Below are 26,167 nucleotides of genomic sequence, written 5' to 3'. Positions count from 1 at the left end.
ACAGTTCTACAGGCTTTACAGGAAACATGGTGCTGGCATCTGCTCAGCTTCTAGGGAGTCCTCAGGGAGCTTTTACTCATGGCAGAAGGTGAAGGGGGAGCAGGCACATCACATGGCGGAAGCAGGAGCAAGCAAGAGAGTTGGGGGGCAGGAGCTACACACTTTTATATGACCAGATAGTGTGAGAACTCACTCACTATTATGAAGATGGCACCAGGCCACAAGGGATCTTCCTCCATGACCCAACCACCTCCCACCAGGCCTCACCTCCAGTATTGGGAATTACAATTCAACATGAGATTTGGGCAGGGACAAATAACTAAACAGTGTCAATATTCTATATGTTGTTAGGTTTATTGACATAAGATTGTTATATACTTTCTTGATGACTTGCTGTTTTAATCAGTAGATAATGATCTTTATAACTAGTAATTTTTGCTCAAAGTCTCTTACTTAGGGTATTAATTTAAGAATTCAATTTCCTTTGGTTAATATTTGCTGTTGTTGACCAAAAGACCACCAGGATGGCTAAATAGTAGAAAGGAGAGCTTTATTGGAGATATTGGTTTGGAAGCTGGGAAGAGAAAGTCTCCAGCATGGACAAGGGGAAGCACAGGTTGGGTTTTATGCCTCACAGGGCCTGAATCATGCATACTCAGGAGATCTGAGGGAAAAGCTGTACGTATTTATGAGGGAGCTATGTGCATATGTAGTGGATAAATATGTATATGACATACATCCTATGTTCACTTTGAGACTGGGTTTTAACATTAAAATGAGGTGGAATTTGGCTCTTCCTATCAAAAGGTGAGCTTTAGGACACAAAGACAGTTTACGCACAGCCTCAATCAGTTGGCAGGAACTGGTTAAAGGTCTGCAATCACTTATCAGAGAAGAAAGTTTGTAAGACCAGTCCTCTATCCAATTAGAGTCACAGTGGTTTGGATTGTAAATCAGAATTAGGACAACTGGCCTGACATCTCCTATTGTTAGGATATTTAGTGAGAATTTAGAAATTCGCAATGCCAAACTGTCCCTGAATCCCCAAACCATAGGTAACTTTTTGTTTTTTTTTAACCTTAGGTTCTGTCTTAGTTGATAAAGGGGTGTCTATTTTGGTCTCTCAGATCGCACTGTATATACTTTTATATATTTTTGTTTGTTTTGGGTTTTTTTTTATTATTTTATGTTTAATTTTTGTGGGTACGTAGTAGGTGTATGTATTTATAGAATACATGAGATATTTTGGTATAGGCACGCAATGCATAATAATCACATCATGAAAAACTGGGTATCCATCCTTTCAAGCATTTATCCTTTGTGTTACAAACAATCCAATTATACTCTTTTAGTTATTTTAAAATGTACAATTAAATTATTATTGACTATAGTCCCCACGTTGTGCTATTAAATACTGTCTTACTCATTCTATTATTTTTTGTACCCGTTCACCATCCCCACCTCCCCAACATGCCAGCCCCTCCCTGCCCCAACTACCCTTCCCATCCTCTGGTAACCATCATTCTACCCCCTATGTCCATGAGTTCAGTTGTTTTGGTTTGTAGATCCCACAAATACGTGAGAACATGTGATATTTGTCTTTTTGTGCTTGGCTTATTTCACTTAACATAGTGATTTCCTGTTCTATCAATGTTGTTGCAAAAGACAGAATCTCATTCTTTTTAACGGCTGAATAGTACTTCATTGTCTAGAAGTACCATGTTTTCTCTATCCATTCACCTGTTGATGAATTCTTAGGTTGCTTCCAAATCTTGGTTATTGTGAACAGTGCTGCAACAAACTTGGGAGTGCTGATGTTTCCTTGATATACTGATTTCCTTTCTTTTGCATATATACCCAGCAGTGGGATTGCTGAATCATATGATAGCTCAATTGTTAGCTTTTTGAGGAACCTCCAAACTGTTCTCCATAATGGTTGTACTAATTTACATTCTTACAACAATATATAACGGTTCCCTTTTCTCCACATCCTCGCCAGCATTTGTTATTGCCTGTCTTGTGGATATAAGCCATTTTAACTGGCATGAAATAATATCTCATTGTAGTTTTGATTTGCATTTCTCTAATGATCAATGATGTTGAGCATCTTTTCATATGCCTGTTTGCCACATGTATGTCTTCTTTTGAGAAATGTCTATTCGAATCATTGGCCCATTTTTTGATGGGATTATTAGAATTTTTTCCTATAGAGTTGTTTGAGCTCTTTATATATTCTTGTTACTAATCCCTTGTCAGATGGGTAGTTTGTAAATATTTTCTCCAATTCTGTGGGTGATCCCTTCACTTTGTTGATTGTATCCTTTTCCATGTAGAAGCTTTTTAACTTGATGTGATGCCATTTGTCTACTTTTGCTTTCGTTGCCTGTGCTTGTGGAGTATTGCTCAAGAAATCTTTGCCCAAATCAATGTCCTGGAGATCTTTCCCAATGTTTTCTTGTAGTAGTTTCATAGTTTGAGGTCATCAATTTAAGTCTTTAATCCATTTTGATTTGATTTCTGTATATGATGAGAGATAGGGTCTAGTTTCATTTTCTGCATATGGAAATTCAGTTTCCCCAGCACCATTTGTTAAAGAGACTGTCTTTTCTCCAGTGTATGTTATTGGCACCTTTCTCAAAAATGAATTCACTGTAGGTGTGTGGATTTGTTTCTGGGTCCTGTATTCTGTTCCATTGGTCTATGTGTCTGTTTTTATGCCAGTACTGTGCTGTTTTGGTTACTATAGCTCTGTAGCATAATTTGAAGTCAAATAATGTGACTCTTCCAGTTTTGTTTTTTTGGCTCAGGATAGCTTTGGCTATTCTGTGTCTTTTGTTATTCTATGTAAATTTTAGAATTGTTTCTTCTATTTCTGTAAAAGATGTCATTGGTATTTTGATAGGGGTTGCATTTAATCTGTAGATTGCTCTGGGTAATATGGACATTTTAACAATATTGAGTTTTCCAAGCCATGAACATAAAATATTTTTCCATTTTGTGGTGTTCTCTTCAATTTCTCTCATCTATGTTTTATAGTTTTCATTGTAGAGCTCTTTCACTTCTTTTGTTAATTCCTAGGTATCTAATTTTATTTGTGACTATTGTAACTAGGATTAAGTTTTTTGAAATTTTTTTTGAGATTGTTCACTGTTAACAAATAGAAATGTCACTGATTTTTTTTTTTTTTTTTTTTTTTTTGAGACAGTCTTTCTTTGTCGCCCAGGCTGGAGTGCAACAGTGTGATCATGGCTCACTGCAACCTCTGCCTCCCAAGTTCAAGCAATCCTGCCTCAGCCACCTGAATAGCTGGGATTACAGGTGTGTGCCACCACACCTGGCTAATTTTTGTATTTTTGTAGAGGCTGGGTTTCACCATGTTGCCCAGGTTGGTCTTGAACTCCTGGCCTCAAGTGATCCACCCATCTGGCCTCCTAAAATGCTGGGGGCTTGAGCCACCGTGCTGGATCTGCCACTGATTTTTGTATGTTAATTTTGTATCCTGCAACTTTACTGAATTTATCAGTTCTAAATTTACTGAATTTGTTTATCAGTATACTTTTTTGGTGGTCTTTAGGATTTTCTAAATATAAGATCATGTCATGTACAAACAAGGATAATTCAACTTCTCCCTTTCTAATTTGGATGCCCTTTATTTCTTTTTCTTGTCTAATTGCTCTAGCTAAGATTTTCAGTACTACATTGAATAACAGTGGTGAAAGTGGGCATCCTTGTTGTGTTTCAGGTTTTAGAGGAAAGGCTTTCAGTTTTCCCCCATTCAGTATGACACTAGCTGTGGGTCTGTCATACATAGCTTTCATTATGTTGAAGTATATTCTTTCTTTAATTAATTTTTTGAGGATGTTTATCATAAAGGGATGTTGAACTTTTATCAAATACTTTTTCCGTATCAATTGAAATGACTGTATAATGTTTATCCTTCATTCTGTTGATATGATGTATCACACTGATAGATTTGCATATGTTGAACCTTCCTTGTATCTCTGGGATAAATCCCACTTGATCATGATGAATGATTTTTTTTAACATGTTGTAGAATTTGGTTTGCTAGTATTTTATCAAGGATTTTTGTATCAATATTCATTAGAGATACTGGCCTGTAGTTTTCTTTTTTTGATGTGTCTTTGTCTGGTTTTGGAATCAGGGTAATACTGGCCTTTTAGAATGAGTTTGGAAGTATTCCCTCTGCCTCTATTTTTCAGAATAGTTTGAGTAGGATTGGTATTAGTTCTTTAAATGTTTGGTAGAATTCAGCAGTGAAGCCCTCATGTCGTGGGCTTTTCCTTACTGGGAGAATTTTTTATCTTTGATCTCATTACTTGTTATTGGTGTAAGAGTTAAAGAGGAAAGAAACACAAAAAGTGGCTCAACAGTCAAAGACAGGTTTATTTTGGAGAATAAAGCTGAGAGGGGCTTCTGGATGATTTCAGTTAGGAGCATTCCTCTCTTACAGACTAAGAGTATTTAAAGGTTCAGGGCTAGAAAACTTATCATAGGCTTGGAATGTTTCTGTGTTGGGGACAAGTTTATTGCGGGGTTGGAATGTCTCTGGTCAGAGGGGAGGTTATCTTGAGGCTGACATCTCTCTGGTTGGGGAGGGGTTTATCTTAAGGTTGGAATGTTTCTGGTTGGAGATGTCATTTGTGGTTTATGATCATGCTGACCTCAGCCATTAGGCTGATGCCTTTTGGATTTAGGCAGTTTTTGATCAAAGTGAACTTTAAAATGGCGGTGTTTGTCCCAGATGGCGATGCTCCTGCTCTGTCAACTAGTTTGTTCAGGTTTTGGATTTCTTCATGGTTCAGTCTTGATAGGTTGTATGTGTCTAGGAATTTACCCATTTCTTCTAGAGTTTCTAATTTATTGGCATGTAGTTTCCTGTAGTAGCCACTAATGATCCTTTGAATTTCTGCCCTATCAGTTGTAATGTCTCCTTTTTCATCTCTAATTTTATTTATTTGGGTCATTTCTCTTTTTTTCTTAGTCTGGCTAAAGGTTTGTCAATTTTGTTTATCTTTTAAAAAACAATTTTAAAAAATCATTCTTTTGTATTGTTTTCTTCATTTCAAATTCATTTATTTCTACTCTGATTATTATTTCATTTCTTCTATTAATTTTGGATTCAGTTTGCTCTTGCTTTTCTAGTTCTTTAAGATGCATCAATCGGTTATTTATTTGAGGTTTTTCTTCTTTTTTTATGTAGGCACTTAGCTATAAATTTCCCTCTTAGTACTGCTTTCACTGTATCCCTTAAGTTGTGGTGTGTTGTATTTTCATTGTCATTTGTTTTAAGAAATTTTTCAATTTCCTTCTCAATTTTGTCATTAAACCACTGGTCACTGAGAAGTATATTTTTTAATTTCCATGCATTGGTATATATTTTTACATACTTTTACTTTCAAGCTTCTTTGAAAGTAATTTTATTTTATGTATAAAAGCAGGTAGTTGGTAATTAAAAATTGTTTTTGTTTTAGAGACAGGGTCTCTCTCTGTCACTTGGGCTGGTGCTGCTATAGCTCACGGCAGCCTCGAACTCCTAGCCTTAAGGGAGGCGCCTGCCTCGGCTTTCTGAGTAGCTGGGAGTACAGGTGCAAGCTACTAAGCCAGTCAGCATAGGAGTTTTGACCTGCTCCCTTTTTGACCTGGGCTGGTTCACCCCTCCTTAGGCAATCTGGTGGTCCTGCTCCTGGGAGGTCACCATACTGATGTTGAACTTAGTGTGGACACCCCATAGGCAAACAGCACTATAGCTCAGAACCCCTGGGCTCAACTGACCCTCCTGCCTCAGCCTCCTGAGTAGCTGGGACCATAGACATATGCCACCGAACATGACAAGTAGGAGTTTAAAAAAAAAAAAAAAAAAAAAAAAGTTTGATGTTCAATTTAAGTCTGAGAAAATATTTTCACTGATAGGTTTAACCTCTTTATTTTTATTATAATTGCTAAGATATTTAATTTTATTTTTATGATTTTAATTTGTTTTATGAGCAGAAATAATGTCCCCTGTTCCTTTTATTCTCCTTTCCTGACTCCTATTAGATTTGTCTTTAAAAAAACCCCATTTGTAGGTTTGAAAGTTACATTTCTAATTTGTGTTGTTTTAATCATTAGTACTCAAACTCTAGCGTACATCAGAATCACCTAAAGGGTTTGCTAAGATATGTATTGCTGGGTCCCACCCTTAGAGTTTCTAATTTAGTTGTTTTGTGGTGGGACCCAAGTATTCGCATTTCTATTCCCAGGAGCTGCTGCTACTACTCAGGAAATCACACCCTGAGAACCCGGCAAGAATTGGTGGTTACCACCTGGGTATCCAATAGCCTGTCTAAGTTGAACTTGTTATTTTGGGATTCTTGTTGGGTTCTGTGACTTTGTCACCAGCTCAGCCATGCATTAAAACATCTTAAAATTTCCTTTTACCCTGGTTTTTCAGTATGCAATACTCAGAGGAGTTTCTTTGGCCATCCAGTCCCATAATATTGCCAGGAATGGAGGTGGGATTTTAATTTCTCATAGGAGAATAATTTTTCCCCCCCGTGACTCAAGCAGAGAGAAACTTTCTTGCAAGTTTCTCTGGACTGGTAGCTGAGGTTTCTCTGGTTTATTTTTGGATATAGCCTTTACAGATTCTTGGTGATCGTTGGAGTTTATTCTCTGCCTCCTGTGAATCTAAGGCCAAGTCTCTTACTCTAGATGTGTAGTTCAAACTCCACATCAGTTTATGGTTTCCCATTGTAGTGACTATCCTCTTCAGTTCTAGTACCTCAGGGTTTCCCTTTTGGGCTTGGCTATACTTGTAGACCTTGGGGGATAGGCATGGATGTATTTCATCCAGTATTTCTGTGTGTTTAATGGGGTGGAGGTTTGGGATGCTATGTAATCTCAGTCTATCTGGTTGTCCTCCATTATTCTTCAGCAGTCACCTGGCAAAGAATGTGGGTCAAAAAGCTCATAGAGGCAGGAAGTTGGTGATAAAGAGAATTCTTGGAATGCAGAACTCCTGAGCTCAGGGACTTAAGCCTGGGTTGCCACAAATATCATTAGTACAGGAGAGTAGTAGGTGGTGCTAAATTGGAAGTACAGTAGTCTCTCCTTATTCATAGTTTTGTTTTCCACAGTTTCAGTTACATGAGGTCAACTGCAGTCTGAAAATATTAAACAGAAAATTTCAGAAATGAACAATTTGTAAGTTTTAAATTGCATGTGGCTCTGAGTAGTGCCACAAAATCTTGTGCCATCTGGCTTCATCCAGTTCAGAACATGAATCCTCCCTTTGTCCAGTGTCTGCACACTGTCTACTGTCCCTGGCTGTTAGTCACTTAGTAGCCTTCTTCATTATTAGATTGTCATGGTATTGCAGTGCTTGTGTTCAAGTAACCCTTATTTTACTTGAGGATGGCTCTAGAGTGCAAGAGTGGTGGTGCAGGCATTCAGATATGCTAAAGAGAAGCTGTCAAGTGCTTCCTTTAAGCACTTTAGGTGCTTAAAGATGAAAGTTCTCAACTTAAGGAGAGCAAAAAAAAAAAAATCGTATGCTGGGGTATCTAAGACCTACGGTAAGAACAAATCTTCTATCCTTGCAATTATAAAGAAGAAAGAAAAATTCATGCTAGTTTTGCTATTGTACCTCAAACTGCAAAAGCGAAGGCCATAATGCTTGATAAGTCCTTAGCTAAGATAAAAAAAGGCACTACATTTGTGGGTAGAAAACATGAACGGAAACGTGTTCTAATTGACAGCAATTGGATTCAGTACTATCAGAGGCTTCAGACATCCACTTAGGGGTCTTGGAACATATTCCCTAAGAATAAGGGAGACTGCTGAAACTGAAGTTGGGGGTACCCTGCTGGTGGTGGGTAATACTATATACAGAGGCTGGGACAGTTGTGGGGTTTTAAATTTTGATTAGGGCCAATCCTTCCTGAAATGTTTTTATTTCATGTAAAGTGTATACCAATAATAATTTAAAATATTTTTCTTTTTTGAAGTGATTCTTCCCTCAAACATTGACTTATCCCTCTTAGGTGTGCACTGACCACGTACTCAGAAGATTATGTTCCACCATATGAGTATCAGCCACATGTGAGTACAAGATCCGTGGTCTTCTACCTATTTGTGTACTTGAAGTGATTCTTTGCACCTAGTATAGTCAAACTTGGGAAGGAAGGAGAACATTTTACATTTATTTTGAGATATTAGCTGTTTATTAGAGTCATGAGAATGTTTTATGGTTATGATTTATTTTTGGATGTTTATAGATTTCAGGGAAAAATATTGCAGTATCTAAAATATATTAGAAACTTTCTTCCTCATCTTGTTTACTTGTCCCCTCCCTGAATTCAATTTATCTGGAATAATAACCCACTTTCGATTCACTTGTATTCATTTGTATTGCATCAACACATAAAAGTGGCTTAATATAGCTCTGGGAAATATGTGTGTTAATTTAAGAATGTCCAGTTTATAACTTGAATGTATTTGTACTTTACAAATTATGCAACAGAAACAAAACAAGGCTGCTTCCAATTAGCCTTGTTCTGGAAGTCTTAACCGGGGCAGCAGACATGAGATAGAAATAAGATATTTAACTATTGATGAAGAAGAGAAAAACACATCTTATTTTCCAATAGTGTAATTATCTATTGAGGAGAACCAAGATACTAAACTGAGAAGTAATTAGAATAAATAAGACAATAGCTTTCCTTCACATCAGCACTAACCAGTTAATAAATTATAAAAGAAAAAAGCATACAAATTATTATTAGCGACACAAATTCAAAATTCTTTAATGAGGAAAGTTTCACCAAGATCAATAAAAGATAACGTGGCAGTTTATCTCCAAAGATGGCAGACCTTCCTGTTGGCACAAGCCACTCCCCATTTAGGGTGAGGATTCCTCTGTCTTGAGTTGAGGTGATCAGTAGAACATGGCAAAAGTGACTGTGTGTCAGTTCTGAGCTTAGCTTTAAGATTGCCTCCACCTTTTAAGCCCTGAGCCACCAGAGAAGAAATCCAGGCTATTCTGTTGGAGGGAGAGGCTGTGGGAGGAACACTGGCAAGCTTGACTTACGAGTGAGGAAGCCATCGTGGATAATCAGTTTAGCAGAGCCTGGACTCCAGCTCTGGTTTCCATCTGACCACAACCCATGAGGAATCACAAGAAGAAACTGAAGCCATTATCTGTTTGTTTTAAAATATGAACCAAAACATGACTGAGGCAGATATCTCAAATAAAAAGGAATAGCTACCATTTTAGGGAACTGGAAAACTAAACTAATTATAAACTAAATTTATAAGTTTAATATAATAAAATCCCAATGGATTTTGTTTTCTTTGTGAATTTTAAGATTCCAGGAATTATTTGAAAGGAAAAACAGATGAGAATAATCAGAAATGTTTTGAAAAGATATCATAACCAATTTAGGGAAGTAAGGGATTTAGGACACCACCTTCATTATATGCTACATTCTGATTTTTTTTCTTATTAAAAAAAAATAGTTAAGACACAGAAACAACAAATGTGGTAGTTTATGGTTTAATATGCTTTATATATATAACTCATACATATTGGCAGGAGAAATGTAAGTGACCCTAGAGAAATGAGCAAAGGAAATACATGGGCTGTTTACAAAGTAGGAAATATAATCAACTAACTAGAAAATATAGGGAACATGCTCCATTTACAAACAATAAACAATATGAATTAAGACAAAAAGATTTTTCTTTTTGAGAATAAAATTGGCAATATTTTTAAAAAGTACTGTTTGAGGCTGGGCGTGGTGGCTTAGGCCTGTAATCCCAGCACTTTGGGAGGCCAAGGCAGGTGGATCACTTGAGGTCAGGCATTTGCAACCAGCCTGGCCAATGTGATGAAACCTTGTCTCTACTAAAAAAATACAAACATTAGCCACATGTGGTGGTACGTTGTCTGTAATTCCAGCTACTTGGGAGGCTGAGGCAAGAGAATCTCTTGAACCCGGGAGGCGGAGGTTGCAGTGAGCAGAGGTTGTGCCGCTGCATTCCAGCCTGGGTGATGGAGTAAGACTCGGTCTCAAAAAGGAAAAAACAAACAAACAAAAAATACTGTTCGACCTAATAATTCTTTTTCTAGGAAACTTCCCCAAAGAAAAGTAATTCGAACTAGCAATGAAATTCATATGCAAATATATTCATCACTGAATTATTTATGATGACAAAACTTGGAAAGTACCTAAATATTTAGTATTACTGAAACTGCCTTTGCAAACGTTACAGTAAGAAGGGAAATGTGACATAACTGAGTCCGTCTTGCTTCTACCAGGCTGAGCTGCTTTTGCTCCTTCTTGTGTGGAGGCCATAATAGTTCTTTTTCTGAACTGACATCCTCGTTCGAAAATGGAAACCATATTTGTAAATACTAGCAAAAGGTCACAAGGTTAGACTTAAACAGTGAGGGCTTGAACTTTGCTAAAGAATAGGCATGGTTAAATAATTACCTGGCATTGCTTAACTTGCTTTTTTATACATTGCTTACTGCTCCAGAGCCATGTAACAGGGGTCACAAGCTTTATAACTTCCCCAACTACTCCCAGATAACTTCATTATTGTGAAACCTAAAGAACAGGTCTTTGAGATATTTTTCAGATTTAGCATTTCAGCAGACAGAGAAATGTTGCCTGGTCCTGAGATCCTCTCCTGGGAACTGACTCAGCTATGCAAAGACAGTTTAGACACTCCTGTGATTTCATTCTCAGCCAATCTTTTCAGTTCCCCAGGTCCCAGCCCACCAAATTATTCTTAAAATATCTAGCCTCTGAATTATTGGGAAGGTAGATTTGAGAAATTTCTCCTGTCCTTCTGCTTGGCTGGTCCTTGATAATTAAACTCCTTTGCTGCCACACCTGCTGTTCTCAATGTATTGTTTTTGAGGGTTGGCAGGCAAGAAGAATCCATTGGGCTGTAACATTAGGAGTAGTATTAATCAAGTATGTTATAAGTGTATGATGAGATATTGTGCAGCCTTTATCATCTCCATAGATAGTTCTTAGTGTCTTGATAAATCTTCATTTACGGGTAAAAAAATTAAGTTACAAAGTTGCATGTATATTTTATCCATACTATATACAAATATGGAGAACATTTTAAAAACTGGGGAAACTGCCAAAATGCTAGCACAGTTGGCCAATGAATCTTGAGATTCTAGGTGACTTTCTTCATCTTTACACTTTTTAGAATTTTCCAGTGTAACAAATGTGATCATTTATCATCAGAAAAACCACAAGGAAAGAAACATATTATTTTAAAATGCATTTCAGGTCCATTTTCTTATTTACAAGGGATTTGGCTATATCTTTAAATAAAAGAAATCTAATTAAAAACTCACAAATTTCAAAGGACTAAATATTATAAATAATGTGGGATGTATTCTCAGGGCACATAAATCACTAACCATTGCATTATATATTTATGCTTTTAATTTTTTCAGCATTATTTTTAATATTTCTCATGTTGTTTCCACATTAACAGCACAGCATACCATGACAGTTGTTTGCTTTTATTTGCAATTTTGTTCATTTACTTCTAATGTGTTTTCCAAAGTACTTGATTTTGAGACATGTTTTTAGCACTGCTTCTGACACCCACATTTAATGAATGCTTGCATGATATTGTTATTGGATACAAATAATTTTTAATAATAATAATAGTGGATGGTTAAATAACAGAGAATAGTTATTGAACTCTAACAGATGTTGTCATGCACATAAACAAGTGTATAATTCACACATACTGAAAAAGGAGGGAATATTTTCTTGCTAGAGACTTCACCATGTGGCCTTGCCATGAACACAGTTCACCATTCATTCAGTCTACTACTTCCGCTTTATGCAAGTTTTGAAGAAATCTGAAAATATTTGGATTTATATTACCTCAAATGTTGTGCATAAATTGAGACTTGATTAATTTTTATATTATGGTCTCTTACATTTGCTTAATCCACATTCGTATAAAGTGGGACAGCCCTATAGAAAGTTAAGGGAATGCAGGTTATCATTCCATAGCTCTAAGCATTGGTAAGGAAATACAGAGGATTAGGAAGCCATGAGGTCATTTCCAAGGAGGGAAATGGAAGAAAATTGCAAGCTGTTTCTTTTGAACTTCTCCTCTTAAACTAGATGTTTATTACAGCTCAACTCAATTTCAATTAAGGATACGTTCTCTTGAAAGCTCCTCCATCATCTCCCAAAGAACCAGAACAGAGGAAACGTCGGAAAGAAGGCACATTAGAGAATTGGTTCAAAGTTGGCTGTTAGAAACTGAGAAAGTTTTTAACAGAGAATTGTTTAACAATACGTGGACAAGGCGTCCACGTATTGTTTCATGGTAAAGAAGAAACTATATCCCTTTAACAGCAGTTATTCCCCGAAATGGCAGGATTGCCTGTCCTACCACTGGGACTCTATGCACTGGTATGGATGTGGCATTGCTAAAATATTGAGATTTCTGTGCTGCTTAGAAATGAGCTGTGGCCTCGAGTCCCCCAGAACCCTGATGTCTTAGCCTCTGGACTTCCTGGTTGCATTACGACTTTCCTGGGCCCCAAACACTTTTGCCTTCATGGGCTCCTTCCTCCATTAAAACAAATAAACAAACAAACAAACATAGTTTACAACTGAGTTGATATAAAGACAAAAAAAATCCGAGTAGACTATATTCTCCTTTTTTTTTTTTTTTTGGATTTAAAGTTTATTAAAGAAATATCTAACCTACCTATTGGGTACTATGCTTATTACCTGGGTGACAAAATAATCTGTACACCAAACCTCCATGACATGAAATTTACCTAAATAAACAAACCTGCATATACACCTCTGAACCTAAAATAAAAGTTTTTAAAAAAGAAATAGCTTTTTATGCTATGTTTTTCATTTTCATTTCATAAAAAATACCCATCTTTTCTCCCCTCTTTTACGCAGTTTGAATCCTTGCCTATTTTTGACTGCGTTACTGTATTTTATGGCCATGTGATGTGACCACGTTATTTTTTTTTTTTTTTTTTTTTTTTTTTTTTGAGACGGAGTCTGGCTCTGTCGCCCAGGCTGGAGTGCAGTGGCGCGATGTCGGCTCACTGCAAGCTCCGCCTCCCGGGTTCACGCCATTCTCCTGTCTCAGCCTCCTGAGTAGCTGGGACTACAGGCGCCTGCCACCACACCTGGCTAATTTTTTGTATTTTTTTTTTTTTTTCAGTAGAGACGGGGTTTCACCGTGGTCTCGATCTCCTGACCTTGTGATCCACCCGCCTCGGCCTCCAAAAGTGCTGGGATTAGAGGCGTGAGCCACCGCGCCTGGCCGTGACCACGTTATTCTTAACCCTCCTGAAATTATTTCTAACATACCAATGAGTATTGTTATCACACAGTGTTCTTTTTTTTTCTCCCCCACTGGGAATTACTCTTGGACTTCTATGCCCTATTTTAAGACACATTTTCTGTATAATAGCTGTCATCAGTTTCTTTGCTCTGAGGTGTTTATGGATATTATATTATCAGCATCATTTCCGGGCTTAGCTTTGAGTTTCTACAGAGTTTTTTTTTTTCAAAATGGCATCTGCATTTTTTTATTGTGGTAAAATATGCACAACATAAAATATACATGACATAAAATTTACTATTTTAATCTTTTTAGCATATAATTCAATGGCATTTAGTAATTCCTGTTGTTATATTCATTTTTAAAGATTCTGATTTTAAAATAAATTAAAATATGTTCATGGGCCCCTAAAAGTATTGTGAGCCCTGGGCACTGTGCTTTCTGCATCTGACGGCTAAGTTGTTTCAGCCTGGACTTCCTAGAAGCCAGATCAGTACCTGGCTGACTGGGGGCCTCTAGAACTTACTCAGTTGGCTTGGCTGAGAAATACTTACCGTCCCAGATAAAGATGCGTCTTCACTAAAAATCAAGAGTTGGTCATGGAGGAATTACCATTAGGAGCCCTTTATTGTTTAATTAGGATTTATTTACCTCAAAGATACTCCCCAAAGAGGAATTGCCTTCCGTTTTCTATTTCCTAATGATACGGACAGGAGGTAGGGAAATACTGGGTAGAGGAGGGAGGTCCCCAGTGAGGGTCACATCCTCAAGCCTGGACCTATGGCCCAAAATGAGAATACACATTTCTGTTTTCCTGCCTGAATGTTGCCTTTTCCAAAGCCACTCTGGCCTGCCCCATTCCGCACCCAGCCTAGATTGCACCACTGCATTCCAACCTGGGTGACAGAGTGAGACTCTGCCTCAAAAAAAAAAAAAAAAAAAGACTAGGGTTAGACAGTATGATGGTTAATTTTCTGTGTTAACTAGGTTATTTGCCCTGTTGTTTAGTCAAATACTTGTCTAGATGTTGTCCTGGAGGTCTTTTGTAAATGTGATTAACATTTACAATCAGTTAACTTTTAGTAAAGATTTTTCCAGATAATGTAAGTGGGCCTCATTGAATCAGTTTATAGCCTTAAGTGTAAAACACTAAGGTTTTCTGAGAAAAAGGAATTCAGTCTCAAGATTGTAACATAGAAATCTTGCCTGAGTTACTTGCCTCACAATCATGTGAGCCAATTCCTTAAAATCAATCTCTCTCTCTCTCTCTCTCTCTCTCTCTCTATCTGTGTGTGTGTGTGTGTGTGTGTGCACGCGCGAGTATTCTATTGATTCTGTTTTTCTGGAGATCCTTGACTGATACAGACACAATGATCTTTCCAAACTCTCTGGCTCTCAAATTCTATTATTTGATTTGATTTGATTCTATCTCAATGATCTTATCCCATTGAAATAGTCATTTATTTATGACCAAGTATCCTTTTGGTAGACATTTATTTCAAACTTGGTTGAAAATTAAGTGTTAATTATACTTAACTATAAATTAATTATTTTAACTTCCTGCTCATCTTGTGTATCACCAACAGTAGAGAAATTGTGGGGTCTTAATTCTCAGTTCTTTTAGTAGAGAGATACCCTATTTCTCCAGAAACTTAACTTTTGCCTTATATTGCCTTCTGAAGTTATTTATTAATTTTTTTTTGAGGCAGAGTCTTGCTCTGTCACCCAGGTTGGAGTGCAGTAGCATGATCTCAGCTCACTGCAACCTCTACCTCCCAGGCTCAAGGGATCCTCTTGCCTCAGCCTCTGAAAGTGCTGGGATTACAGGCATGAGCTGCTGCGCCTGGCCTGGTCTAACATTTGTTTCTAAGTTAGGCCATAAAGCTAAGTTCTGCTTCAGAGAACTTGGAATTATGAGATATTGTATTTTCTTCTTTTTGATTATCTTCAATTCTACAGTGAACATATATGACTTTTGTTCATATACGTATGGAGAAATAAAGTTTTAAAGATTGAGAAGCCTAGGCCTCAAATTGATATATAGCCCGTTAATTCATTCCATTATAAAACAGTGGCAGAGGTAAATGTCTTCACATAATATAGACAGAAGAATAAGAAAAATCATATTTGTGTTTTATATGATTGAAGTGATAGAATCAATCAATTTTGTGCATTAGAAAGAAATAAATGTATCAATAGCTAATGTTTAATTGTGTATTGCTTAGTTTTTGATGCTGGCCATAACTAAAATTTATGTGATATTAATCTTTAAAAGTCAATTTATTTGTGAAGTGTTCATTTACATGGATCTTCATTTTTTTTGTAGTGAAATCTTACTATGTTGACTGGATTCATTAGTGGTAAAGAAATTTGTATTTCTATCCACAGCCTAAATTTCTTTGTACTTTCCATGACTATTTCCCTGTAGCTAAGAGTCTCATGCTCTATTAATACCTGTTTGTTACAAATGCTTCTCCCTCCTAAAACTTTATCAAATAAATGGTAGTAAATATTTCTTAAATACATAAGAATATATCCCACTAGTTACATATTTATTTAGCTACATTTACCAATTATTCTTATGTTCGTGATACAATCATTGGAGGAAAAAATATCCAATAGAAATAAAATTTGGTCAGGTGTGGTGGCTCACACCTGTCATCCCAATGCTTTGGGAGGCTTGAGACGGGAAAATGGTTTGAGGCCGAGAGTTCCAACCTGCAATGAGCTATCATCGCACCACTGCACTCCAGGTTGGGTGACAAAGCGAGACTCTGTCTCTGAAAAAAAATTTTTTGAAAAAATAAGAGAAATAAAATATTTGAAATTTAGTGAAGGAAGTGAATGAGGGAATCCGCCTGAGATACCCATCCCCCATTGGTCCCCAGGGTAGATGAGGTAGGTTTGACTGTAGGGTAATTCTTTTTTTCTCCCACCATTCTGCATGTGTGCTTACAAGACAACCTTATTAGAGAAAGGCAGGTCTTCAGTCAAGTGCCTGTAATTGGTAAAGACTTTTATACATGATGTATGCTGGAAATAATGAAACAAAATATCACAACAATTTACTTTTATATCTATTTTCATTCCATCCAATGTGACATTGACATAAATAAGCTTACTAACTCAAATATCATTTTAAGAGTAAATGGAATACTCAAAATGAGCATCCTTATAGGCATACTAGAGAAGAATGGTCTTTGCTGTACCAGTGCCAGGTGGCTAATAGCTATCTTTAATGGCGGACGCAAGGTTAGTTTGCACTGACTAATTTGGCCAGGAAACAACCCATTATGCATTTTTATGAACGATCTGGATGAAGGAATTGAGACTATGCTTCCAAATTATCTTGTAATATTATATTAGGCAGAGTTACTATGTTCCAGAAGGCAGTCCTAAAACTGAAAATGACCTTGAAAAATAAAACTATCAGAAATGAAAGGTCCTAAAGAAAAAGGATGAAATTCTATATGAATGAGTAGAACCAAGGAATAACCTACCGGAAGATTGGAAAAAATTGGCTAAGGACTGGCTGTATAGTTGACTAAGAAGTAGCAGTATCATTTTATTCTTAAAAAAGGTGCAGGAGATAATGGTGCTTAGAGTAAGGATAGAGCACACAAGGGGCAATGGGGGTGGAGGTGGAGAGGATACCGGGACAGCCCATCGTTTAAGATACATTAGGCCGGGCACGGTGGCTCACGCCTGTAATCCCAACACTTTGGGAGGCTGAGGCAGGTGGACCACCTGAAGTCAGGAGTTCAAGACCAGACTCAACAGGGAGAAACCCCATCTCTACTAAAAATACAAAATTAGCTGGGCGTGGTGGTGCATGCCTGTAATCCCAGCTACTCGGGAGACTGAGGCAGGAGAATTGCTTGAACCTGGGAGGCGAAGGTTGCGGTGAGCCGAGATCGTGCCATTGCACTCCAGCCTGGGCAACAAGAACTCTGTCTCAAAAAAAAGAAAAAAAAAAGATCCATTAATGCATTTTACTGATGTAAGTGGTAAAACCATGAGGGAAGGTGGGTTGGGGGAACCACTCACTAAGAGGATCCTCCTTTAACATCCTAACCTGCCTTGCCATGATCTGTGAAAGAAAAAAGGGAAGGAAGAGAATAAGAAGAAAAGAAAGAAGAATGCTTTCTTAACCAATTTTCTGAAGGCCAGTTTTCCCCTATGGTGATTCTTTTGCTGCTGCAACTCCAGTGCTTCCTGTTTTAGCAGGACCTGTTTTGCCTACAGCATTCCTTTCTCCGATGCTCTTTCTTTTCCTCCTTCTACCAGCATGTTTTATGGGACTCCCTCAACCCTCCACTGAAAATGCACCCTCAAGGGTGGCTAGAGGTTAATTGATATTGTTGTGTTTTGTCAGGTGCTACTCTGGGTTAGGCTTCTTTGGAGCTTAGCAGTTGTTGGTTACCACCACATTCTTCAGCCTCCCTCCCTCTTCAGAGCCTATGACATTGCAACACTGTCTCCTTATCTCTCCTTCTCTGTCCTTCATGGCTTCTTTATGGACCCAATCATGGGCATCCAAACATTTGGGCCCCAGATCCCTGCACCTCTCATTTTACGCAATCTCAGCGAATTCATCCATCGCCATGTCTCTGTACCAGTCATCATTGGGTGGGGGTTGGGGGTAACTTTTAATTGTTGTATAATTTCAAACTTACAGGAAAGTTTCAAAAATTGCACAAGGAGCTTCCATATATTCTTTGCAGAGTTGATAGCTGTTTACCGTATGAAGGTAGGCTGGAGACATCGTGCCCTTTTGGTCCTAAACAGTTCAATGTGCATCTCCTAAAAATAAGGATGAGTGGCTGTGGTACAGTTTTCAATTTCAGGAAAATTGATACAGTGCAATTATATAACCCACAGTCCATGTTAAATATCATCCATGGTCCCGATAATGTTCTTTATAGCTATTTTTTCCCTGCCAGTGATCACTGATGTGCATAGGGCACTGACTTCTCTCCAGGCATCTGTCCCACAGCACAACCTTCCAAAGAAACATTTTTTACTGATGTCATCTTAAATTAAAAATGTCTAAAATGTGACTCATCATTTCCCCCTAAAACAAATCATCCCCACCCCCATGTCTTTCTAATTCTTTTCAGTGTTATTACAACTTTCCCAGCCTTCCAGGCTTGAAGCTATGAATCATCTTTGGTTCTTTATCCCCAGTTAGTTGTGTAAATCCTTTACGTTCTTCCTGTGAAATGACTCTTTCATTCTCATTCTGCATCAGCCTTTGTGCACTAATGCCCACCCATTCTACATACTAGACAAATTCTTCTAGTTACCCTCATCTACCTGAAGAACTCAGAGAAAGCTTGCAATGCTTGTCCTTCCTTAAGTAAACTCTGCCACAACTCTGTGTGTGTAGCACCGAATAGTGACCTAGCCAACAGCAACGTATAGTAATTCACAAATCTATTTCAATACACACTTTCTTCCCATTCCCACTAAATAAATGTTGAAGAGAGATTTACCAATTATTTTAGGGTGTGGAAAACATAACTGTCTGTAACTCACATATGCAGAGGAAATTTATCTAACTGATAATTGACCTTCTTCTGGAGCCCACCACCAGTGGGAAAACATAAACTCTTCAATCCATTTAATGCTTAGTCTGATTCCATAATTTAAATAGTTCTGCTTTCTATAGAAAGTGTTTAATCCCTCCTGAAGAAAACACTCACCTTCTCAGAGATCCTCTCTCTCTCATCCTGTGTGTGCAGAGAAGAGCTAACATAGCAGAACTGAGACTGTTATCCTTTCAAAGCCTACTTAGAATGTTGGCCCTTTATTGGCATCTAGAAACTTGGCTTTCAGGATAAGAATTCCCTGATTAGAATGACCCATTGTGGCTAAAATGTTTGTGCAAAAATATGGTTTATGCTGAACACCTGTTTCCTTCTGGGAGTCTGAAATTTTGGGACATGCAGAGGCTGCCTACATGACCCAGCTCCCAGTAAAAACTTTGGGCATTGAGTCTGCAATTAGCTTTCCCAGCAGACAGCATGGCACAACTCACTGTTGGGGAATTTACACTCATCCTGTGTGACTCCACTGGAAGAGGACTCTTGGAAATTTGCACCTGGTTTCCTGTGGATGTCAGCCCATAGCCTTTGCTGATTTTGCTTTGTATCATTTTTATGTAATAAATCATAACCATGAGTACAACTATACAGGTGGTCCCTGACTTACGATGGTTCAACTTACACTTTTTTGACTTTATGATGCGTTTATTGGTATTAAATGCATTTCACCTTATGATTTTTTTTTACTTAGATGGGTTTATTAAGATGTAACTGCATTGCAAGTTTAGGAGTGTCTATATATAGGTGTATGTGCATATACACACACAACTGTGAGTCCTCCTAGATCATCACACCTGAGGTGGTCTTGGGGACCCCAATACACCATACTCTTTTCTCCCTGAAAAGAGGAGAAAAATTGTATTTTCCAAAATTGGTCACAACATGTGCTCCTCTCCCACATGCTCTTACAATGTGATTTTGACACTCCTCCAACTGAGAAGCAGAGTCTAAATTACCCCCTCAGAGAGAATTGTGGTGAACTGTGACTATGGTGGCATGGATGCTATGCGACTTTCAAGGCTAGGTGATAAAGAGCAATACACCTTTCTCTTGTTTCACTTTGTGGGATGCTCATTCTCAGGAGCCAGTCACTGTGCTATGAGGAAGCCAGGCAGAGGACCCATGCAGCTGTTCCAACCAATAGCCCCAGCCAAGGTCCCAGCAGCCAGCCAGCATTGGTTACCAAAAGGAATGAGATGTGTACAGCCCCTACCCTCAACTCACTTCCAACTTTCATGTCTTCTATGAATGTGTCTTCTTTCTATGAATCAGCTGAGACCCTGAACATTGCAGAGCAGAGGGCTGCCTTTGCCATATCCTCTCCAAATTCCTGACCCAAAGAATCTGGAGGCATAGTGAAATGGCTATGGTTTTACACTAGTATGAACAGAGTGGGTTGTTTGCAGCAACAAGAATGCAGCTTTCCCTACAATGGCATCCAGATACATGGAGAGAAGGATGTGACTTAGCATCCTGATGCCAGAAGGGAGGAGTAGGGTTTCACATGTGGTATTTTCTGCCTGTTCTGTTCTCTGAGGTGATATCCCTAGTCTACCTGGTTGCTCTTTTCTTTGCTGGCATTAGTGGCCAAACTTTATGGACATTGTAACTGGCAGTCTTTTTCTCTCTATCCCTGGGCTTGGTTGGGATGACTCAGCCTCATTTCCATTCCCATAGTCATTGTACACCCCACAGACACCTTCTGTGACTCTTATGCAGCCCCAGCTCCAATGGTCGGCTCTGTAGCCCCTGTTAGTATCCTCCTCTGCAGACTTGCAGCTACCTTAGGATCTCATCCATGCCACAGGAAAACAAAAGTGGCTCAGGATTGATGAATCTACCTGACCAAGCTAGTGAAAGGAAAGGGCCATCTGAGAGTTGATCAATTTCAAGAGTTTCCAACAGAAATGGGGACCAGGAAGCTCCTGTGTGTTTTTTGCCATCATTCTCATTCGTCTAGTGTACCATTCACTATTCACGTCAAAGGGACTTTGCCTGATTAAAGCCCAGGGATGGGAAAATTGGGACATAATGTGGGCTCGTTCTGCTCTCCTTTCCCCTTTGTTTTTTAATTCTCACAATTCCCTGGATAGGTTCTTCCCTATCTTCCTTCTCTTCATTTCAACTCTTCTGTAAGCTTTCATAGCAAAGGATATTTTCTCTACCCATTTGGAGAACTCTATAATCTCCCAGGTTTGATCATTGACATTCTAAAGTCCTCAAAACTGTGAGTTGGATTACACGGATATTGTCTTGCTGAAAAATCCTACTTGGTATGTTAGAAGCTGGTATGATTTTGCTCTTTGGTTGGTGTTTTTCTGAAACAAAGTACAAATGAGTGGTTATATACATGGAAAGAGGAAAACACATTAATAATTTTCCACTTATTACCCCCTTTATTGGCTTGAGTGGTATACCAAACAACTTTATTGTCCAGGGTTCCCACGATGTCAGTTTTGCCTTGGTTCTGAGCTGCAGTCAATATTAAGGTTTTTTAAGGTTGTTCTTGGTGTACCTTTTTTTTTCTATTCTATTCCATGCTTTTTGTATTAAACTTTGAAAAGCATACTTGCTCTGCTTTCTTAGAATAATTATACCCTCTAGGTTTCTAGCAAGTTGTTCAAATTTTTGAATACCTGCCTTGTTTTCCTATTTCATGTTTGCATGTTTCTGATTCCTAGTTGTATGTTTTGTCACAAATTTCCTGTTTTCCTTCACTCCTACTTTTCATATATGCCCTGCTCCCTTGGTTTTGACCCATTTATTTGCTCTGATTCCAAGTACCTCGGTGTTCCAATATTGTAGATTATTCAGGTGTATGTTAGGATGCTTTTAATAAGATGTACAAAATCCAGCTCAAACTGGGGTCAGACTATAAAAGCAACTTACTGACTTCCATGTTCTAAAAAGTCAGACTTCAGGAAAGGATTGATGTAGTAATGCTATTGTGTTTCTTACTGACTCTCAGATGTGAGTTTTATGGTGTTGGTTTCATGCTAGATTGGTTGTAGGAAAGCTGCAAACAGCACCCTGGGATAGATGCTTCTTCATTTATGTCCAATTGTGGAAAAGAACTTCTTTCACACAAACCATTGAACAGAAGTCCTGGGCTTTAATCTGTTTGGACCAATTTAAGTCACATGCCTAACACTGAACCTATCACTGTCATTGAGAATGAGATGCCACTGTTCTGATTGTCTTTAGCCAATTAGATTCTGCTGCTAGACCTGGGACTGGGATCAATCCTACTCAAAGCGCATCCCTGCTACACCCTGGGAAATGGGAGAAGTGGACTCAGGGGCGAGCTGGAGCCAGCTCTTAACAGTTGGCATGAGCTAACTATGCTCACCTCTTCTTCAGTGTTCACTGACCTCACTCTGGTAACTTGAAGTTAACCTTAGTAGGAGAATTTATGCCACAGAAATTGGCAAATATTACAATTTTAATTTTTTTGGGGTGGTTTACCAACACAGCACTGAGAATAAGAGGAACCCAATGTAACTAACATGGATTAACAGGCAACAGTCTCTTAACTAGTTTTTCTAATGTCAGAATTGCTACTTCCAATGCATTCTTTTTTTTTTTTCTTTTGAGACAGGGTCTTGCTCTGTTGCCCAGGCTGGAGAGCAGTGGCACGATCATGGCTCACCGCAGTCTCAGCTTCCTAGGCTTAAGTGATCCTCACACCTCAGCATTCCGAGTAGCTGGGACTACAAGAACATGTCATTATGCCCAGCTAATTTTATATTTTATAGAGACATGGTCTCACTGTGTTGCCCAGGCTGGTCTCAAACCCCTGGCCTCAAGTGATCCTCACACCTTGGCCTTCCAAAGTATTGGGATTACAGGAGTGAGCCACTGTGCCTGGTCCATTTTTTTTTTTAATAACAGCTTCACTGAGATATAATTTCACATACTATAACGCTCACCCTTTTAAAGTGTATAATTCAGTGATTTTTTAGTATATTTATGGGATTGTACAATCATCACCACAATGAATTTCACATTTTTGTACTGCAGGAAACTCAATACCTATTAACAGTCACTCCCCATTCCTTCCCATCATCCCACTCCCTGGTAATCACCAGTCTACTTTTCTGTCTGTGAATTTGCCTGCTCTGCACACTTAATACAAGAGATTGTACAATATGTGGTTTCGCTTCTTAGCATAATGTTTTCAGGGTCTTTCAATTCTGTAGCATGCATCAGTATTTTATTCCTTTTGTTGACAAAAAATATTTCATTGTATGTCTAGACTACATTTGTTTATTCATGTAATTGATGACATTTGAATGATTAAGATCCAATTCTAATCGCAGTTCCAGAATCCAGTTTTTTCCTCCTCTAGTCTTTAGTGCTTCTGCTACCAGAATCACTTTCCTAGAACAGCACATTTCATCTTGTCACTCACCTCATAAAAATCCTTCTCTCTGCCTATGAAATACTAAAGGAGCACATAGACGCTGTATTTGAAGCTCTCTTCAGTTTGACTGCAGTAGGGATGGGAATGAGAAGATCTCACCTGCCTTCGAGGGGACATTTTGGGCCAGTGATGCTCAAATCTCATTTAAAGGACCTCTATTTGACCTACCCACCATGCAACCAACCATAACACCTGAAGGAACAGCCCGAATGACAAAAGCAAAAGCCCAAACTACATAGAACAGTGACACAGATATTATATAGCTCTACAATTTTATAGTTTATATTTATTTTCATCTCTTAATTGATAAAGGTTTTGTTAGGGTTCTGGAGGGATAACGAGTTTTATAGTCAGATAGATCTAATTTGTAGTCCTGGCTTAGTCGCTTATTCTGATTTTCTTTAAATTCTCTCCTGAAATTTTAAGCAAATCATCATTTCTGTGTGTAAAGTGGGTGTAATAATTCATACCTTAGAGCCCAGTTATGGATTAAAAACTACAAACACTCAAATACTTGTGCCTAACCCATAAAAGGCACTCAATAAATACATGGACACTATTAAGGTTGAACATATGATTACATTTTTCAATTATTTTTGACAAAACCAATCTAAGATTATAACTATTTTGGTGTTCTTTCATTGTTTTATAGCTTTGGTGATTTAATTTCAATAGTGTCCTAGTGCTTTAAAATTAGAGCCAATTTAAAGCAGAAAATTAGATAATCAGTTAAAAGGCTTTATGTTCCACGCCTGCCGTTACCCTTGGTGTAATTGGAAAGAATCAATATTTCCTTTGGGAAATAGTCAATGATAATATCTTGTTTAACTACAATGAAGCTTTTCTGAAGTGGCCTAAGTATAAACATCTTAAACACTACACTGGGTTATGTTGAGGTAAATTCTTACAGGAATGTATCAGAGCTTGGCATTTATCATTACCATGGGAAGTAAGACTTGGTAACAATTATTAAAGATATAACCCAAGATATTATTCTTTGCAATGGTTATAACATATTTTTTAAAAGGTGTTGAATTGTATTAAATTATAATTGTTTTGGTCATATATATGATCATAAAACTTAAATTGTTCTTTATACTGTGTATTTGTGGTTTAGAAAAATTTTACATGTGTAGTGACTTTTTAGTTTTATAAACAACCATGAACTATGTTCTTTTTTTGGGATTTGAAGTAATTATCAATGCAATAGCCATTTTTTACATTGAAACATTTGCTATTTGAGAGAACAAATTAATCAATTGTTAAAAATTAACCTTTGATCATAAGAATAATATATAAAAGATAAACTTTTAAAGATTACTTCTTTTTACATATTTCGGTTATTAAATACTATTTCTCTTTTTTCCCCTCATAGGCTTATCCCTGTGGAGATGATTATTCCATAGTCCACAGAAAATGCCGTTCTCAGTTCACGGATCTAAATGGTTCTAAAAGATTTGGCATCAACACTTGGCATGATGAGAGTGGGATTTATGCTAATTCAGATGTAAAATGGAAACTCTATCCTTTGACTGGTGGGCCTATCACGCCCATTTAAAAATAATGTATAGAATCAGCATCTCTGACAATGAAAAATGGATATAGCAGTTGATGATTTTCTATCTTAATAAATGCAGTGGAAGTATTAGTATAGTAGATTCCTTTAAGCACAAAGTCTTATTTTCTGGACCAGTGTTTATATCTGTATTTTCATAAGCTACTCTGGTATTTTCCAAATTTCAGTGTGTTTCTTGCTGAGAGTATACTTCACATTTCTAGATGGTATTTAGTGAAACATTATTTTATGGATTATGTATTTCTTTTAATAATTATTAGAAAAAACACATAAAACTAGCACAATCAAGCTTATGATTGCTTAGGGTATGGCTAATTATAAAAAAGTAGGCCAACTTAAATTCCACTGAAGACAAAATTTTAAGTGAATAAATATATAGGTTGACATAAAACTTAAATGGTCAAAGTTTAGGCAACACTGGCCCTATAATAATGTTGAGTATGTATGTGATATTTTTTGAGGGGGAAATCAGTATCTATAAATTTTTATTTATCTGTGGTAGCTAGTTTCATTGTGGATTATTTATTTCACATGACATTTTTCCTTATTCAAGTTAAGACCTTTAGAATATATGGATAGCAGAGGTGCAGATAGAATCTTTGTGAAACTCTAGGGGTTTGATGGGAAGTCTAGTCATCTAGTGTTGGATTTGGAAGAAATCTTAGCCGTTGTTTTGACTTACCCTCACATTGGTCCATGGATGTTTAAGTAACAGAGCAAACAGAGGTCCATGGTTGTTTAAGTAGGCTGCTGTATTAGTCAACTGGGTCTACCGTAACAAAATACCATAGACTGGGTGGCTTAAACGACAAAGAAGATAGTAGTCCGCAAGCCAGGAAGAGAGCCCTCACCAGAAACAAAACCCTGCCAGAACCTTGATCTTGGACTTTTCAGCCTCCAAAACCATGCAAAAATAAATTTCTGTAAAATAGGAAGGTGAGTCAAAACAATTGCTAAGATTGTTACCTTCTTGCCCTGTTCTTGCATGGCGGGAGGGGGATGGGGGTGGCAGACCTTTTTCGCTTCCTCTTCTTGTAAGGCTACAGTTTTATTTGATTAGACCCCAACTCTTACATCTTCACTTAACCTAAATTACCTCCTAAAGACCATACCTTCAGATAGCCACGTTGGGAGTAAGGGGAGAACAGAATGCAGTTCACTGCTGTTGCCCAGAGTTATAGGAGTAGCAGATTCTGA

At 37.7% G+C, this 26,167-nt stretch overlaps 1 protein-coding gene across 5 annotated transcripts in view; it reads left to right on the top strand.

Moving 5' to 3' along the window:
• C16H9orf135 (chromosome 16 C9orf135 homolog) overlaps positions 1–25,042 on the top strand; it is an 86,131-nt gene extending 61,089 nt beyond the window's left edge. For 2 of the 5 annotated variants that reach the window (XM_030920049.1, XM_010362948.2), the window contains 2 exons: positions 8,043–8,100; positions 24,770–25,042. In XM_030920049.1, coding sequence (XP_030775909.1) covers positions 8,043–8,100; positions 24,770–24,952 — 241 coding nt within the window. In that variant the 3' untranslated portion in view covers positions 24,953–25,042. Of the gene's footprint in view, positions 1–6,263; positions 6,328–8,042; positions 8,101–21,064; positions 21,199–24,769 lie in introns of all 5 variants that reach the window. The other 3 variants (XR_004054024.1, XM_030920048.1, XM_010362949.2) reach the window with 3 other exon arrangements.
• The last annotated feature ends 1,125 nt before the right edge of the window (positions 25,043–26,167 follow it).

The sequence above is a fragment of the Rhinopithecus roxellana genome, chromosome 16, assembly GCF_007565055.1.
Source record: "Rhinopithecus roxellana isolate Shanxi Qingling chromosome 16, ASM756505v1, whole genome shotgun sequence".
Lineage (NCBI taxonomy): Eukaryota > Metazoa > Chordata > Mammalia > Primates > Cercopithecidae > Rhinopithecus > Rhinopithecus roxellana.
The sequence above is the reverse complement of the archived record's forward strand: the minus strand, read 5'-3'. Positions and strand labels throughout refer to the sequence as shown.